Consider the following 20,006-nt stretch of genomic DNA (forward strand, 5'->3'; position numbering starts at 1 on the left):
CAAGATTTCTGTACCCAAACAACATCTGAACATCTATCTCTTTATACTCTTCCCATTTCACTTCCCATTTCTTTTTCCTATAGGTGTCTCAGAAGCATGGGAGAACCAAAAAATTGTTGGGTATTTTCTTTTTATTAGATATCAGATCAAGTTAGCATTCTCCCCTTTGCTCACGTACTAATGCCCTAAAGATATCATAACTTTGAAATAATGAAGTAAGGATGTAATAGTATGTTGCATTTGGGATTTTTCTGTTTTGTTGGGGGGGCGGGGAGAATTATAATTTTATCTCATTTAAAAGTTTGTGGGATTTTGACTTTTATTAAGCTAATACTATAATTCTTATTACACACACACAGACATATATATAAAAAGACAGCATTATACAGTAACACAATTATTGTCAACTGCATCTGTGTAAACTGAAAAATATTTTCAGATATCTTAGCAGTTATTCTATGGCACTAAATATAATACAGAACTTCAGAGGTTTATAATAAGGTTTCAGAATGGTAAAAACCCAGTCACTTTCCCATCAAACTGTAGATGGTCTCAGAGAAAAATATCCTACCCTCCCCCAACTGATTTGTGCTATTATAAAATATTGTGCTATCACAAACTAATACAAAGTACCAACTATATGCAGAAGCAATACATGCATTGTACACTTCTTTGTATTGCTTAGAATGACATCCTGATGCTATCATTTAGCTCATCATGACGTTCCATCAATCAAAACCCAGTTTTAATTATACACCATTCTGCTTTTTCTCTCAGAGCAAACACGGAGGACATGCAACGACCTATTTAAATTAAAATACATACTTTATAGAATTAAAAATAGGTTGGGAATCACTTTTAAATCAGCTATCAGCCTGTCAATTAATGTTCTGAACCCCTGCTATTGACCCAGTACTGTACAAGCTGTTATTATGCACTATCCTACATATCATCTGTTCCCCGTGCTGGTCTGTTCCAGAAAGACAGACAGCTGCAACAGTATATCCCTGTTCAACCTGAGGACCATCTGACTTTAATTGTAGCACACAGCTTGATGTGGGTCTGGTTATGAGAAGCCAAAGTATCACACTGTAATAATCTGGAAAAGGAGAAACCTGCCAACACAAGGCTGCAAACAGGGGCTTGGGCTGTCTGGCTGGCTGACGGGCTGCAGGAAATATGATTAATGAGCAAGGTATAATGATATCAGGAACCCGATTAGCACCACAAAAAGGTCACAGATCAAAGTAGTATGCATTTCATGAGCTCCAATCGTTGTATAAGATCTGTGGACTTAAAGAGGTAAACTGAAATGCAAAGGGAAAAAATATCTATGTGTGATAGCTTACAAAATGAGCACTTAAAATACTATAATCACTATTTTGTCTGAACCAGGAAGCACTTAAGGAAATATTAACTGAAAGAATCAGCCCATGCCACATTCTAGCCAGCTTTTTTTTGATAGTATTTGTGAGGAACTGAGCTTTCAGCATTCTTCCTAAACACACCAATTCTACTTAAAAATAAAAGGATGCTGATTTGATGCTGATTGCATCCAATCCACTACATATTAACAAGAAAAAGCAATTTAATATTTGCATGTAATTTTCTCAGTTTTATTCCACCGCAAAAATGGCAGATTACAGAGGGCATCATCCATACCAGCACTAACATGGCCACCACCACCACTATAAGGTTAATCATGTCACACAGAAGCAGTTAACACAATTCATTAGCACAGAGGTTTAAATTTAATGCTACCTCTGTGACCAAAACTTGATATCTGAATTACAGCAGCAGTATCAGGGACCTACAGTGTCACCAAAAGGGATGACGTCTGCAACACTTTAATATACCATCACTTGGTCAATTATTTCTTACCTTCATAATTAACTTAAGCCTTAAAAAAACTTCTGTTCTGTCCAGTTATGCGATACTTGAAAATTGCATGTTCCTGTAAAAATTCTTTGTTTTGAAAAACTCTAATTTATGGCAACTTTTGCATGTTCATTTAATACAACATTTGACAAGTTGTACTGCAAGGTCTACTTTCACAGCATAAGTTATGAAGCCAAGCAGATTACTAGCAAAGTCTTTTTGTTTAAAATAGTTTCAAAAGTCACAATCGCTAATGAATAATTACTTGGGGGAAAATGTATATGAGAAGGAAACACTAATTATATTTAGGTAATAAATATGATATTTCAGTTTCATAAGAAATGCTGAGTGAAATTAAGGCAACTACAAAGTAATTTTAATCTTCATCATTCAAATATACAAAAATTAATGTACTGCTGTTTTCAGATTACTTTTTCTTGAAATGAAAGTTTTGGATATGTAACAAGCACTTCATTCTAGAGCGTTCTGAACTTTTTGTTTTCAGGATTTAACAAAATAAAGATGTGCTTATTGTAGATTGTACATAAAAAGAAAAAAATACATTTGGAATATGGAATGAGATCATTACTCTCTAAGAGAAGACTTTAAAGGGATTTTACATTTGTGCCCAAGAGTTTAACAATAATAATCAAAACGCAGCTGCTTCCTGCTGATGAAGCACTTTATCCTGAGAATATAGCACAAGTGAGAGATATCAAAGAGAGCTCCAAGAAAGGCAGACACTAGCAGCAAAGGCTTTGGGAAATGATGGAAGGATGAGGGAAGGGTAGGTCAGAGTGTACAGAGAGGTGAGGGTGAGAAAAACCTGGCACCAAGGCTAGGAATTAGGAAAAGAAAATTAAAAGCTAAAATCTTAGAAGAGGAGGAAGCAGGAGATGGAGAATAACTTCACTGTGGGGAACGCCAGATCCATAACTAATAGACTGAGAACTATATTTTATGCAAAAGCTAAAATACCACAGTCGTGAGAGATCAAGGCCACAGGCTGCCTTTAGCAAGTCTGTTTAAGAACACAGCTTTTAATTTCTCAGGTTATCCTGAATCACCAACGCGTACCAAGCTCAAAAAGGTGTCAGGCTACCTCCCTAATCTATCAGCAACAATTGTAAGATCAAAAGTTGTGTTTGAAAATGTTTTGCCAAGTAGTCCTGCTAAATGTTAGTGTATTTCATACCTTGTTTAAATAACATTTGCACATGCTTCTATACGAAGCAAAACACTAAATTCACCTAACATAATTTGTGATTATTATGGGGCACCCTACAATTGCCTGCAGAAATCTAGGCCAAATAACATTTCTGAAGAGCATGGTATCATGTCACCAGCAAAAGTGCAGTGTAAAGCATTCTGATAACTTCTAAATCACAGATTGCTTCTAATGTGACTGTTCTGCAACTTTATGAATATGAGGTCTGATGTTCTGCCAACAATAGAACTTTCTCAATCCCCATTTTCTAATTTAGGAATATCAGGACATTACCAAGTCTAAGCCTGGTATCTGAAAAGTTTTTGAGTTGCCATGACTTAATTCAATGTTTCCCTGTTAGCTGACTACCACATGAAAACTGCAGCCTCATTTTCCAAGTTTCATTAAAAAAAAGCTTCTCTAATATATTTATTTCAGAGTGCCACTGATGCAGAACCCTTTCATTTTGAGAACAGCCTAATGTAATAGCTTTGTGAATGTGTTGAAACACCAACAATGATACTGTAACAGCTCTTCCCTAATTCGTAACACTGCCTGGAGGGCACAGTGAAGACAGGCAGTGCTAACAACAGGATTTTCCAAAACGGGGAAGAGAATAGTGATACAGGTTTGGGGAATGAAGCAGGCAAAGGAGAATTCAGTTTTATTTACTTGTAAAAAACTCTCTGAAAAATTTCAGTTTAATGCAAGACATGGAAGAGGTGAGAGAAGATTTAAATGCAACCAACTTTCCTGAGGCGTTCGCTGATCTTTGAAGTTAAATGGATACTAAAATTAAAATCAGAGTGAGAAATATTTCTATGATTCAACAAGCTTTTTCAAGTCTTCTGTAAAGTGATGATTTTATTAGCTCTTTAGAACCACAAGAGCTGACATACAAGTGGGATAAGATCTCCTGTGTATTTAGACCACACTCAAACTTTTTTGAGCAATTCTAAAGAATGAGCAGTACTATATGCCTTTTTTCTTCCCAAACTTGTAAATATAATACTTTTTCAGATCATTTCAGCCATAGTCCCATGTAAATTATAAATAGCTATATATTGCAAGCAAAGAGCCAAATCATTTCAGAAGAATCTTGCAAGATAAATGTTACTTGACAGACAATAGAATATAGCCATCTTACCAGTCGGTTTATGCGAACAAATTCTTCTGGGGTTTTGGCCCATGGTGGAAGTTCAACATCAGACACAACTGTTCCATCATCCATCACTCCCAGATTGTAATTGTTGCTGTTGACAAATATCTCTGGGAGGTAATAGAATTCAGGAATCAATTCCTGTAGATAAATGAAAAACAATGCCTTGTTACAAATTCTGTTAGAGGATGCATTTTGTCATGTTAAAAAAATAATTATTAGAATGGCATCAGGCAAAAAGAATATACAAAATCCTCCCACAGACATCCCCCTCCCCTCCAGAAGGGAGAAATCCCCTCTTTCATACTTTCTAAAATTTAAACCTTTAGATATGATAAATCTTTATGATGCTTTTAACACGACAAAGAACTAAGACACAACAGGCCATAAAACAAAAAAAGTCGTAATATTGGTTTTGATTGCATATTATGCACAGAGAAGCTTATAAAACTAAAGTAATGAACATCACGTGGTACAAATAATATTTAGTGGAAAGCAACAGACAAGCAAGGATGTTAAGAAGTTGGGGAAAACTGCTTCTTTCAAATTCTAATATAATCCACATTTTAAAGTGCTAATGCACAAATGGCAGTCTATAGTTTGGATGAAAGTAGCACCATATATATTAATTACAAAGGTGTAAAACCCAGTTATATTCTTATTCTCTCTAACATAAAGGGTCTAAGAACTTAATGTTTAGGCTATTATCTAAGATTGTTCAATGCCCAGAAATAATTTTGTAAATTCTAAAATTCCTGGAGTTATACCACATGTTCAGAAAAAAACCACACAGTCAAAGCTGAATCAAATCAATATTTTTCTTTCATTGAAAGGTCGTTAACTCAATTATGTGTCCAGTCTATAATTACAGGGAAGAACCATGCATAATTTCACACACATGCACGCACGAACACACACAGACACAAGAAAAAAAAAGGAAGGCATTTCACATGGTTACAAGGTCTGTACATGCACTAAATTCCTTGTCAGGATCATCACTGCTTTAAGTGTGCTCTACAGGCCAGTGCTGAACAGGACTGGAACTCGGCATTTAACACCTCCATGGCTGGCCCGCCCTCACACTTAAGGCTGGCAGAGCCTGCTACACTAAACACGGTTGAGGAAAAAATGCAAGCACATACAGCAAACGAATTGTAATTTCCATGTCTTATGAGAAAAACAAAGTATTTTTTTAAGAGCAGAAAATGGTACATTCTAGTGCAGAATTGAACACACATTCTAGTGTGGAATTGAACACAACATGCTAGGAAGCAAAATTAAGCTCAAAAGCATAAGGAATTTCTCCTAGATAAGTGGAGTGTTTCCCTGTTTTGCAAACAGACATGCAGCTTTGCAAGTTGTCATTTATTTTGTAAAATATGCATTAGGATATACATAAACTTATCTAAGTTAATGTGATTAGAACCTTATTTATACACTTTTATAAATGTCTGCAAAGTCCTGGCAAAACACTTAACAGAAAAAGCCTATTAAGACATACATATTTTTGCCCTTAATATATTTTAAAGATGCTTTTTTTTTTGTGGAACTTGATGTTGAGACTTAAATACATCCAATAAACCTGGCAATTTGATGGATTTAGAAAAATTGAGCCACTAAATTAGAGAATTTACTTCCTTTGTAAAGAAAGGATCAATACGTGTAATTGCTTCAGGAAGTGTATTTCATAGCAAATGACTGGTGTAAAATTGGTCTTCCATACTGCAAGTGCAAACTGCATGCCACTTAAGAAGTAGAAAAAAAATCAGACTGCCCCACTGGCTTTGTCTACAGCGGGTGTAGTATGTAGCTACATCAGAAGCTCAGGCGATCAGATCTGAAACCCAGTCTTGACATGGGTCAATGGATCAGTGGTCTCCCAGATAGCCCCTCAGGGCTAGCTATGGCATGAGCAGCTTTCCAAATGGCTGAGTGCAACAGGAAGGTCATCAGATTGCGGACAAGGTCAATCCGAAGTAGCCCGGGCAAAGACAGGAAAGATCAAGCAGGAATTAAGCTATTATCACCTCCATCCTTGTGTGAAACACTGCTTGGCTTTGAATTGTACATCTTTTTGTTTACAGTCACCTTAATTAACTAGGCAGGGTAAAAACATACTTCTGTACCAAATGCTTGACAAGTACTTGATAAAAAGAGATTTGAAACTATTTATTTGGATAAGTGAAAGAACAAGAATGCAGCAAGGATAAAGGTCTGTAAAAAAGAAGGTACTCCAACATCGACGTTTCTGTAGTTTTTATCATCACAGACAGAAACTAACAAAGAAAAAGCAGAGACAATGGACTATTAATTCAATAGCAGCATGCACCACAAATATGAAACCATACCATGATTCTGAATACTTAAAACATAAGCTCATTACATATGTTACTGATGTTTTTATTTTTTTTTATATATATCTGTACAGCTATTCATTAGTTTCTTTCAAGATCAGAAAACATTTGGCTTTCTAGAACACACATTGTTTTCATTAGATTACACAGAAACAATATGCTGCCTGGAAACTTGAAAATTATCAGTAACTTCTGTTACTTTGACTATTAGAAACTTTTCATAAAATGTTACTTCATTACTCCAGCAATGAGTTTTCATAAAATTTTTCACTGTCACCATAATGATACATTTTTAGAAAAGGAGCTTCTTTATTATCTGATTTTCTTATCTTGACCATGTGCTAATATTTACACATGGGGAAAGGGAGTGCAAACAGATACACTGGGCCATTCTAACTGAGTAGTATTTAGCACCAATTTTCAATGCCTTTACAACAGGTGAAAATGACAACATTAGTTAAAGGCCAACGGTTTTTCCTAAAACTGGTGAATAAACCTGATAATAAAACATTTAATTTTTATCAACTTTACGAATATTCTTTATGTATTTGGTAACTGCAGTCCTTAACACTCCTTCTCAACTCTATTTGTGGGGTCTTCTTTTTTCTTAAAATAGCCACATCACATGCATAGATGGAAACTAAGACAGCAGATGCTGACCCACGTGTGTAACTCCATTACTAATGGAACTTTTTGGACACCTGAGAACATTAAAAAGATTAATTAATGCACTTTTTGCTTGTTTTTTGAGGGGGGTGGGTGGGGAGGAGTTACTCGTAGTTTCACACAAATACCACATGAAGATGCAGGACCAGCCACGAGGGGCCAGACTTGGAGGACCATTTAGTATTTCACCTGGAACAGTGACAAGAACTGGAAGACTAACACAGGGCAAATACAGTCTTTCCACAGATATTCTGTCAGCTTCTTACAGATAAATGGTTTTGAACTAATCTGTACTTCTGATTTTTAAAATCATTAATCGTGGGTTCCACACTGTAGTTTCGTCTTCAAAGGTTTTTCCTTTGGCTATTCTAAAACTGCTTCCTAACAGTTCCAGTGGCTGGTTCGAGTACCCGTATTGTGAAAAACAGTGAATATTAATTCCTTATTCACTCTTCTATATGCCCTTCTGGATACTGTAGACCTCTATTGTCACACTCTTCCTCAGTGGTCTCTTTTTGCAAGCTAAAGGATTCTAGTCAATTTTGATTTGTTCCCTCTGGAGGTCTTCCCTTCTGACTAATCACTTTGGTTGCCTTCACACTTTTTCTAATTCTACTGAATCCCTTCTGAAATTTTACGCACTCAGCACATGTACAGAAACAGTAAAATTGTCCCACATTTGTTTTGTTTATATGATTTCACAGAAAACCAAAAACATCTGTATGATTTGTTGAAGCTCTTGCTTTAGCAAGAAAATTAGTTTCAGAAATTCCTCTGTGTTGGAATTCACCCGTTCTGCAGGGTAGACACAGACATCCTTCTGATAGGCAGTATTTCACTCCTTCTGCCATGTTTTTAATTTCATTACAACTGATGAAAGAGTTCACACTGAATATCAATATGAATCTAACACACAGTATTTATAGTGGTATATTTAGAAAAAAATTAAAGATATAATTTGCCATATCAGGATTCTTATTAAAATGCTTATAAAATACTGCATATAATTAAAATAACAAGTTTTCTTTAACAAAAACTGCCCTCTACCGCATGGAAACAATGATTCCTAAGGAAACTTCACTAAAAAGATTTTTTTACAAACAACTGATATCAACAGAATGCCAGTTTAACACTGGTGATTTATTTTCATATTTGCCACCATGCATAAAAAATCTATACAGGATACTTTGTTTTTTAACATAATGAAATTTCATTCTTTTCTTTTGTTTAGAAAATAATAGACAGATGCATTTTGAAGCAGAGTTATATGATCTGCAAAGGTATGTAGAAACAGTGACACAGATTCCCTAATCATATTAAACCATTTCTAAGATACCAGATTTTCAAACTAAATTATTTGACAATCACATTAAGCAATATTAAGCCTATATATAACCTGTCAAACAGAATAATAAAAATGCATATTAGAAGTCTAGGGTTTTATTCATATTGCCACACTTTATTTCCTCTGTTAGGAGACTTAAATGGCATTCAACAAATATATACTAATATATTAAATTAATACAAATTTCATTTTTTCATCACACTTCAATGTAATCATTTTCATGACTGTGGCAAAGTATAATTTCTAAGTACGCATGAGTTTCCCTCCATCTGCTATATGTGTGTTATTTCTTGCAGAACTAAGAAATTGCCTCAAGACATTGCCTGAAATTCTCCCAACTTGTAAGAAGCCTTCAGCAGGTTTCCATTAAAATTCTAAATTGAATTAACGAAGAAATTAATTTGTCAATGTCTAATAAACCTGCTAAAGTTCTAAGAGATTGTATTTCAAATATTTCCTAGTTTAAAAAAATATTAAAATCTTTGGTAATTTACAGTTAAGCAAAGAAAATTATAAAAAATCCTGCTGTTTATTTAGTAGATTTATGAAATATATGATAATCACAATTAGTAACTGATTCATTATTGATCAATAAGTAGATTTTATTAAGTCAATACTTTATTGCATAAAACATGCATCTTTAAGGCACTTTAAATCCTATTAGTCAATACATGGATTATATATATACAAAATTATTTTACTTTTTACTGAGGATATATGTAAAAGTATGCAACGGTGTTTATTGACCATATTTATACACTATGTAAACATAAAGTTCAGGTTAATGTGACAGAGAAAGAGGAAAAAAGTTGTATATATAACTACATTCCTCCTTTTTTTAAATTAACTGGGGGTGAAAAGGACTATATTGAATTATAAAAAGGGCTAGATGAAACCTTGAAAGGTCATCTTGTCCACCTTTCCATGCACAGACAATTATAATCAGGGATTCTTGAAAGATGTTTCTCCGCCTTGTTCTTTTAAAGTTTTCGATGATGGGCATCCTATAAATTTCTGGTCTTCATCTGTTCACCCCCCTAGAAGGTCTTCCTTACATCTAGTCTGCTTTTGCTGCAACTGGAGCCCATTTCTTGTCTTATTCAGACTGAATACAAGCAGCAGTTGCCCTTTTTACGCCTACCAATGTGTAGAAGCAGCTTTTACCTCAGGGACAGCAAGATCCATTCCCACCAGCACTTTCTGGCCACTATTCCCCTCCTGCACTAAGGACGGACAGCACACACGTCACCACGAAGGATGGCATGGGGGCACACTGGCACAGGAAGTATACAGCAGAATTCCTCTCGATCTAAGAAAGAAATTCTTTACAGTGAGAATTATTGTTCACTGGAAAAACCTCCCAGGGACGTGGTAGAGTCCCCATCACTGGAGGTTTTCAAGATGGGATTGGACAAGGTGCTAGATAATCTCATCTAGGCTCCCTTTCCCACAAAAAGTTGGACCAGATGATCTTTCAAGGTCCCTTCAGCCTGGGCTGTTCTATAATTCCATGAAATGAAGTGCACTATGCCTGCCAGCCAAAATCCCCAGCAGGGTAAAAGCATTACAACTGCCACTACCAAAACCACTTCATGTTTCTGTCCTTGTTCCTCTTTTCTCCAAAGTAAACAACCTAAAACCTTCAACTTCATCTCATTTTCTAAATCTCTGGTCATCCTCCTTTGGACTTTACCAAATTTGTCCATGACTTACTTGAAGTTTATTATTTCAACAGCTACACAAAAAGTTTGGAGTAGATATTAAAAGTATTTGTTTCATTTTCAACACAATTATGGCTGGGCATAAAAGAAGTACACCACAGATATTAGATGGAACTTTCTGATCCATACACCCAGATGTCTGTATTTTTAACTACTGCAATTCCCACAGATTACCACGCATGGCTTTGACTGAATTTAGAATTCTTATTTTTTTTTACTCAGAAAAGTATTTTCCTGTTATGGATCTTGGCATAATTTTACAGAAAACCAAACCTTTCATGAAAACCAAGGATCTGCATCCTAAATATGTTAAAAGCTTTGCTACACCAGACATACAGTTTATGGTTAAAAATCTGAATTACTATGTAACTGCTTCTGAATTTTGCTAGTCATTGCTCTTGGACATCTTTGACCTTGCTACTAATATGACATGAAATTTCTCCTATACAAAGGTAATGTTGCCAGTTTGGCAGCAACTTTATTCCTTGTAACTTTTGAAACTCCCGTCTATTAGATGGAGAAGTATAAAACAATGCAAAGCATATGTAGAAAAGCTTATCAGGTTACAGGGTGTCTTAGGCATGCTTATGTTAGGCAGCCTGTTTCAATAAGCATGAGTTGCCATTTTGCAGAGCTTCAACTTTTTTTTTTAATATATATTTTAAAGAAAGTCACGAAATTTATCATCCTCCAGTTTCTGAATGTTCCAGCAGCTTGGAACTCTAGAGTTTCTTGCCTCTAGTACTGAGGTTTAACTGTATTGCTCAACATGCCTTTCAATCAGTCATATTCAATCCTGCAGCTCACATGTGCTCACTGGCCTATCTATAGCAACCTCCATCTCCTCCAAAAACATTTTAAGTTTCTTGGTCAATTTTAGCCAACTCTTACAGCAGCTTATAAAGATAACTAAGTTCCTACAAGTTTAAAAAACAATAAGCAGGTAAGTAGAGCCATTATACATATGTGTCTTGAGGGGCCCAATAAGTACAGCATAACTTCACGCTTTAGTAGTCTCCACAGAAGCTACACAGAGAGGGCACCGTAACAAATGTCCCTTCACTGAGAAATTCTTAATTTGACGCTTACAGCTTTTTTGACAAACGAGTCAATCAGTTGCAAGAAGCCAATTCATAGGAGACAAAGCATCGTCTGTTCTAATACTTGCAGAGAATGATTTTTTTTTCCTTTATAGAACGTTACCAAACATACAAAACCTGATGTATCATTAGGTAAACAGAATTTTCCTAATGCCTGCCTTAATAACGTTCAATGATGAAGTCCAGATTCTCAAGTCTTCTTGAAGACTTGAAGAATCTCATGCTTGAAAGAAGAAATCCATCTTGAACACAAAAATCCATATTGAATACATGTGACCCAATAATGACTTAGTAATCCGCACAACAGTCACAGAAACTAAGCAGTATCTATGACTGCAGGTAACTCTACCAGTATTTTAATACTTATATTTGGTTACAGATCTAACTTGTCTACCATAACAAAGATTTTCTGTACAGTTTGTGCTTGTTTGGATAAAATACATCAGGACCCACAGACAGGAGCAGGTTTAACAGTCTAATAAAAAGAGGATCTAGTAATTCCTGTGAATACTCAAAAGCTTCCCTGGATGTGCTTCTTTCAGTAAAAGAATGTGAAAAAGACATGCGATTACAGGACATATTATGACTGGATTTCTGTATAATTTCTTTATCAGAAATCAATGGATTTCTTTTTTTTTTAATACATGTTTTGCATAGGCCTTTATGAACTCACAACTGAAAACTTTAGCCTGGATAGCTTTGACTTGTGTAAGCTTTGAAAGTTGTTATTTCACTGAAAATATGTACTGGAAAGGAAGAAAAGTTAAGAAATAGTAAAGGACTGAGGTACATGGGCACATTATACAATTATCTGAGCATCTGCCCAATGACATTCATGTATTACATGATTTAATTTTGCTTTTACTTTACTGCAACTATTCCTTTAATTTTAAATATTTCAATAATGTTAATCAGATGCTTTAGCTATATTTTAATGCAACTACCTAATTAAGAAGTCAAGGCACCAAAACTCAACAAATCTTGTTAAATATTGCATACTTGTAGCCAACATTTTTGTTATTCCTTTTAACAACAATTTACAAAACCTGAAGAACAGTACGTAACAGCCATATGACAGCTTCAGATAGATTTTGAGAACATACTATGGCCAGGAAAACCCTTCCTTTAGCACAGGCTAACTCTAGTTCAAAGTTGGCACTGTCAGTTTCCATAGGTTGCTTATTAAAAAACATTTTTTGTCCAGGATCAGCTTTAGTCATTAGCATAGAGATGATTTAGAGGCAAAGAATTAGAAAATGGATGAAAATTGAGAAGACAGAGGGCTACTTTCAGAGCTCTCTGTTTATTACAGTCTATGGTTTGAGACAACATTTTAGACCCAGGATTATCACTTAAGTTATAATTTAATTCTTAATCTTGATATCCTATTCATAATGAAATCATGTCTTCTTAGCATTCTCCTGCTTCCCAAGCTGTTCCCTCCAAGGACATTCCTGAAGAATCTTGGCCAAACCCATTCTCCCCCAGTCTCACTAGTGTTTATATACACCAGATACCCACTTTATAACACGCCTAGAAGCCCAAGACAATCTACACGTTAGGGCAGACCCTGTTTAATACTGTTACAATTCAAAGAGACTTTAAATATGAAGCTTGATTTAAAGAAAAACTGTCCAAAACAATGTGATGCTAATGAGATTTATATAGTTAGCTTGCCAAAATGGCATTTCTGTACCTAAAAATTAAGCTGTTCTATACTATGAGAACCTTAGGACAAGATAAAGGATCATAACTTGCCAAACATATCTGTATGAGATATGAATTCAGATATTCAATACCATCACACCAGCCTTTCAATAGTTGTCACTGATACATCTCATATCACAAGATTAACTTTCATAAATTAGTACCCATTTTATGACGGGACAATCTGGAACAGCATAATTGGAACTTACTAATATTTTCTGTAAGTTTATGGTCTTCTAGCATCTCCTTTTAAACAAAACTTATCAAATGCACCAAAACCTGCCCCCAACCCATAAGCACATGAAAAAGGAACACACACCAAGCAGCAGAGAGAAAGGCATGAAGAACAGTACATAACTCCATAGTAGTGACTGTAACTTCGTTAGAAAGGTAAAAAATCAATCACATTAAGCCAATCTAATCTTCTTTTCAAAAGATAACTGCAATAATGGATGGTGAAAGAAAAAGAGGCAAGATGTTACTTCACTTTTGAGAAAGACCTCTGAGACTGTCTCAGTCTCCCATGACATTCTTATAAGCAAAGTAGAGAAATGGAGATGAGATTAGGTTACAATAATGTGGGAGTACCCAAGCTGGAAATCCATATTCCAAGAGCAGTTATCAATAGCTCACTGTCAAACTGGGAGGACATGGTAATGGGGTCTGCCCTGCTCCTAATACCAGTCAATAATCTCATTAATGACCTGGCATAGAAGGTGCAGTAATAAAATTCTAGATGACACTCAGAAGGCAACATAGCTGTTTGGATGACAGCATAAAAATTTCAGACAATCTTGACATACTGTATATATGGTACTAAAAAACAAAAAATCAGCAAAGTGCACTTGGAAAAGAGAAAATACATGCAAAGAGCAACATGGGTAACAATTATGCTGTTGTAAATATAATGATAAATAAATTTATTGCAACAGGTTAGCTACCAGAAATAACAACTGCTTCTGAACAAGTATGTACAAATCTACTCATTCATCAAAGAAAAAGAGCAACACAGAAGAACAGACAGACTTAACTTCTGTATTCCAGAACTTAGTCCAAGCCCCAAACTAAACTGTTTTTCTGTTAAACACTGCCAGGCTATCCATGTTTGCTTTTTATACAGTATGAACAAAACTAACCAGCATTGTTTGCACTAATAATGTAAATTAAGAAGTAACTAAATTAGTTAATGGTCATGCCTGTCTAGTACTTTAAAGGTACTAGTGGTACTCTCACAGAATTGAAATACATTTAATATTCTTCAGTGCAGACGATTTAACTTACAAACACATGGTTAATCATTTAAAGGGAACACTGCTGAGCTAATTAGTAAATAACAATGCCAGAGTGGTAGTGAGACACTAGCAAACTTCTGAAGGATCTTTAATTTGTATTGCTTACATAAATGAATAGGGAAGAACTAGGAAATTAAATTTGATGCAACATATCACCTCTTGAAATCAAAATTTGAAAAGTTCAACCAAAGGTTATACTACAGTGCAGCATTAGTTTCTTGCTTTGATCATCAATCCAGGGCTTTCACAGGATATTGACAAAGATTGGTTGTGACCACACATATGCTTTAGCTTTCTCTGTTGAAGTGATACCAGCCAACAAGTGTTGCTTCCAAAGCTAGCTCATGTTAGTCCTCTTTGTAATATATGATGCCTCCAACTAAGATTAACAATATTTTTAGGACAGCAAGCATCAATAACTACATTCATTCTCTTAACACGAGAAGCAAGGAGAAATAATTTCCTGTAATCGGCTCAATGGTACTAAAAATTCACAATTTTTTCAGCTGGAATAGGAAAAAACCCTTCTTTTTCCTTTGTGCCCCCTACTCCCTATGTATCAAGATACAGAATCATTCACTTTGGCCTGCCACTTTCAAGGCCTTATAAGTGGCATCCCAAATCCTGGGTATTTCTATAAACCAATGCATTAAATTGCTAGGTTTTTATCAGTTGTAGGAGTATCAGCAGGAATCGCAGAAAGCTTATGATCAAAAAACCCTAATATTTAATCAGCCACAAAAGCTGACTACATTTATGTTCTCAGCCCATCAGAAACACAAGGTAAGACTTAAAACCCTTTAACTTGTTGAGAAATAAACGTTTTTTACCATGTTTCCCATGGACTGAATGGTATGGACAGTCATACTTCAGCAAAATCATTTCCCTGTCCATCTATACCTACATTTTCAAGAGATTTCTCCCTCAATTCATTCAATCTCAAGTCCTTAGCTAACTAGTGACTCCCCTGAAATTATTTTTGTTCCCCACAACTCACGAAGACATCTTTTATAGCTAAATTAATTTTCTTGTTCATAAGGCTACTCCCAGAGTGAATCTACTGTTGAACACAAACAAGCTCTACGTTGTCTTTAAAAGGGACAAGTTATTTTGCACTTAAGTAAGCGGCAGCCTCCCTATCACACCTAGAATAGCATCCACCTTTGAAGGAGTCAGCTGCTTCAGAGCAAGTACACAAGAAAAATTCAAAGTTGAAATAAAAAAATGGATTAATATTTCATATGAAGTTTGACCTTAGCCAATTACTTTTGTCAGAATATTCATCCACAGCAGAACAAACTCCTGTAAATATATATTTTAATAATTAAATCATATACTAAGACATTCTTCTTAATTCCATATTGCTCAGCCTCAAACAGACCGCAATGCAATTAATAATACCTTAAAACAAGTAGACCTTTTCAACTTTAAAAATATTTAATATTCAGCCCCCAAAGCAATATAGCAACCCCACTTGAAACACTGGAAAGGGAAGCTGAAAGATTGAAGAATTTAGTTAAGAAATCTGTTAAAAAATACTGGACAGAACAGTAAAATGTAGCCTACCTATGAAATAAAAAAGGGAAACTCCTCATTACTTTAATGCATTTAAATGTTTCATCACTCAGGCAAACTGACCGGCCTGCTGCAAATACAACATTCAGGATGTATCTCATAATTTTGTTAAAGATAGAAAACTGTTTCCTATGGAGATGAAAGGTTAAAACATAATACAGAGATCTCTGTATGAAGACTTTCTAAAAGGCCATTTTTTATTTAAATGCTCTTATTATTTTCTTATTATTACTTTTCATCTCAGCTCTGCATAATTTTCATGTAAATGTAACAATGAAAATTGTTCTCAAAACAAAACATCTTTTCCAATATGCCAGCTGCATTCAGTTACCATTGGATTATAATAGGCATACAGATGATAACCACATTGTAACACATGACAATGTCTCTTAAATGAAAATACAAGAAAATACATTTCGTATTAAACATTTTGTGAAAAAAGCAAAGCCTCTTTAAGTGCCTAATTTTCTTAAAAATGACATGAGATAAAATCTTAATTTTGCATGCAAATGCATAGTCTTCACAGACAGGCATGAGCTGTGCTTACACAATACATTCTTACACACACGGAGCTAAAAGGAAAATCACATACTGTTTTGGACAAAATCTTGGACCAAATTAAGACAGTCCAAAAACATGTTGATATTAGAAAAGAATGAATAAATTAGATGTCAAAGGCTTTTGAATAACCTTTGAATAATCATTAATGTATTAGTGTTTGCAAATTGCAAACTTCAAGGAAATTACACTAGCTCTTGCCAGTAACCAGCATCTTCCAAGTTCTGGAAACAATTGAAAGAACATAAGGCTATCTATTTTTTTTAAAGTTTGTTTGGCTAACATCAAGTATTTCTAGTACATTACCATACAAGATGTTAAAATGTAACTTCTGGTATTTTAATCTTTTGAAAAGGAGGTGGATATAAACTAGACAGCTTTTCTATACACAATTTCTTTCTTAATGTACAATTTAGAAATGTTAAGAACTCCATTGATAACAGTAGTTGACAGAGGCTTTCTTTCATTTCCTTTAATTTTATAGACATCATCCCTTTGATCCTGGTGATGCAGAAACAGCTTTCTCATCCAGAATTATAAGGAAATAATTTCAGAGCTCAACTTGAATTAGAAAATGGCATTTGCTTAACTACAATATTGTACGTCAAGGTGATAGCAAACGATGTGCACTAAGTCCTTTCAGGAAAGACCATGAGAAATTACTATCATAAAATTATTAGAGAGAATGATACTCCAAGATTACAGGGAGTAAGTCTAAAACTTGCGGGTGTCATGTTTCATAATATTTATTGACTGTAAAATAGGTGGGAAAGGAACTCTAAAGGAAGAAAAAACACTGGAAACTCTTCATTTTCCCTGTTGGGGATCAAAACCAGAGGGATCTGCATTCATTTAACTCCTTCCCTGTCTTCCTCCTCCTTCCTTCCTGAATACACACATGCATACACACATGTACATACATCGTGCAAGATAGTTAAAGAAAACATTCTAGCTGGCCATGGATTGTCTCCCATGGAAGTTACTGCTTCAATTGCACATATTTGTACAATCATAGAATCGTTTAGGTTGGAGAAGACCTTTCAGATCATTGAGTACAACCATTAACCTAGCACTGCTAAGTCCACCACTAAACCATGTCCCTAAGTGCCACACCTACATCTCTTTTAAATACCTCCAGGGATGGTGACTCAACCACTTCCCTGGGCAGCCTGTTCCAATGCTTGATAACCCTGTTGGTGAAGAAATTTTTCCTAATATCCAACCTAAACCTCCCCTGCCGCAACTTGAAGCCATTTCCTCTTGTTCTATTGGTTGTTACTTGGGAAAGAGACCAACCCCAACCTCGCTACAACCTCCCTTCAGGTAGTTGTAGAGAGGGATAAGGTCTCCCCTCAGCCTCCTGTTCTCCAGGCTAAACAACCCCAGTTCCCTCAGCCGCTCCTCATACGACTTGTTCTCTAGACCCTTCACCAGCTTCGCTGTCCTTCTCTGGACATGCTCCAGCACCTCAGTGTCTTTCCTGTAGTGAGGGGCCCAAAACTGAGCACAGCACTCGAGGTGCGGCCTCACCAGTGCTGAGTACAGGGGGATGATCACTTCCCTAGTCCTGCTGGCCACACTATTGCTGTTACAAGCCAGGATGCTATTGGCCTTCTTGGCCACCTGGGCACACTGCTGGCTCATATTCAGCTGGCTGTTGACCAAAACCCCCAGGTCTTTCTCTGCCGGGCAGCTTTCCAGCCACTCTTCCCCAAGCCTGTAGCGCTGCATGGGGTTGCTGTGACCCAAGTGCAGGACCCGGCACTTGGCCTTGTTGAACCTCGTACAATTGGCTTTGGCACATCGATCCAGCCTGTCCAGATCACTCTCTAGAGCCTTCCTACCCTCAGCAGATCAACATTCCTGCCCAACTTGGTGTCATCTGCAAACTTACTGAGGGTGCCCTCAATCCCCTCATCCAGATTACTGATAAACAGAACTGGCCCCAGTACTGAGCCCTGGGGAACACCACTTGTGACCAGCTGCCAACTGATTTAATTCCATTCACAACTACTCTTTGGGCCTGGCTGTCCAGCCAGTTTTTTGCCCAGCAAAGAGTACATCTGTCCTGGTTTTGGCTGGAATAAAGTTAATTTTCTCCTTAGTAGCTGGTATAGCATTGTGTTTTGGATTTAGGATGAAAATAATGTTGATAATGCACTGAAGTTTTAGTTGTCGTTAAGCAGTGTTTATACTAAGTCAAGGACTTTTCAGCTTCTCATACTGCCCTGTCAGCAGAGGCGGGGACTGCCCAAGAAACTGGGAGAGGACACAGCAAGGACAGCTGACCCAAACAAGCCAAAGGGCTATTCCATACCATATTACATCATGCCCAGTACATAAACTGGGGAGAGTTGGTCAGGGGGTACCACAGCCCACGATTGGCTGGGCATCAGTCAGCAGATGGTGAGCAATTGTTTTGTGCATCACTTGTTTTGTATATTTTATTATTATTGTAATTACTACTACAACTACTACCATTATTATTATTATTTTCCCTTCCTTTTCTGTCCTATTAAATTGTCTCTATCTCAACCCACGAGTTTTTAGGTATTTTTTCCCCTGATTCTCTCCACCATCCCACTGGGGGGTGGGGGAGTGAGTGAGCAGCTGCATGGTGCTTATTGTCAGCTGGGGTTAAACCACGACAATGCCTATCCAAGACATGAGCAGCCAGTTTCTCCAGGAGAATGCTGTGGGAAATGGTGTCAAAGGTTTTACTAAAATGCAAAACATAAAATGCAGGTATACAACACCCACAGCCTTTCCCTCATCCACTAAACAGGTCACATTGTAATAGAAGGAGATCAGGTTAGTCAAGCAGGACCTGCCCTTCACAAACCCCTGCTGACTGGGCCTGATCACCTGGCTGTCCTGTACGTGCCATGTGATGGCACTCAGGATGATCTGCTCCATAACCTTCCCTAGCACTGAGGTTAGTCTGACAGGCCTGTAGTTCCCCAGATCCTCCTTCCAGCCCTTCTTGTAGATGGGTTTCACATTTGCTAACCTTCAGTCAACTGAGACCTCCCTGGTTAGCCAGGACTGCTGATGAATGATGGAAAGTGGCTTGGTGAGCACTTCTGCCAGCTCCCTCGGTAACCTTGGGTGGATCCCATCTGGCCCCATAGACTTGTGTGTGTCTAAGTGGTGTAGCAGGTCGCTAACCATTTCCCCTTGGATTACGGGGGCTTCATTCTGCTCCCTGGCCCTGTCTTCCAGCTCAGAGGGCTGGGTACCCCAAAACCAACTGGTCTTACTATTAAAGACTGAGGCAAAGAAGGTATTAAGTACCTCGGCCTTCTCCTCATGCTTTGTCACTATGTTTCCCCCCGCATCCAATAGAGGTTGGGGATTGTCCTTAGCCCTCCTTTTGCTGTATTTACAGAAACATTTTTATTGTCTTTTATGGCAGTAGCCAGATTAAGTTCTAGTTGGGCTTTG

General features: G+C 36.6%; 1 protein-coding gene across 1 annotated transcript in view; it reads right to left on the minus strand.

The window, feature by feature from the left end:
* Positions 1 to 20,006, minus strand: part of LRBA (LPS-responsive vesicle trafficking, beach and anchor containing) — a 431,397-nt gene that overhangs the window by 94,347 nt on the left and 317,044 nt on the right. The window contains exon 47 of the mRNA XM_010576372.1: positions 4,233 to 4,385. Coding sequence (XP_010574674.1) covers positions 4,233 to 4,385 — 153 coding nt within the window. The remainder of the gene's footprint in view (positions 1 to 4,232; positions 4,386 to 20,006) is intronic.

This window comes from Haliaeetus leucocephalus, unplaced genomic scaffold (genome assembly GCF_000737465.1).
Source record: "Haliaeetus leucocephalus isolate CR32 unplaced genomic scaffold, Haliaeetus_leucocephalus-4.0 Scaffold21, whole genome shotgun sequence".
Classification (NCBI taxonomy): Eukaryota; Metazoa; Chordata; class Aves; order Accipitriformes; family Accipitridae; genus Haliaeetus; species Haliaeetus leucocephalus.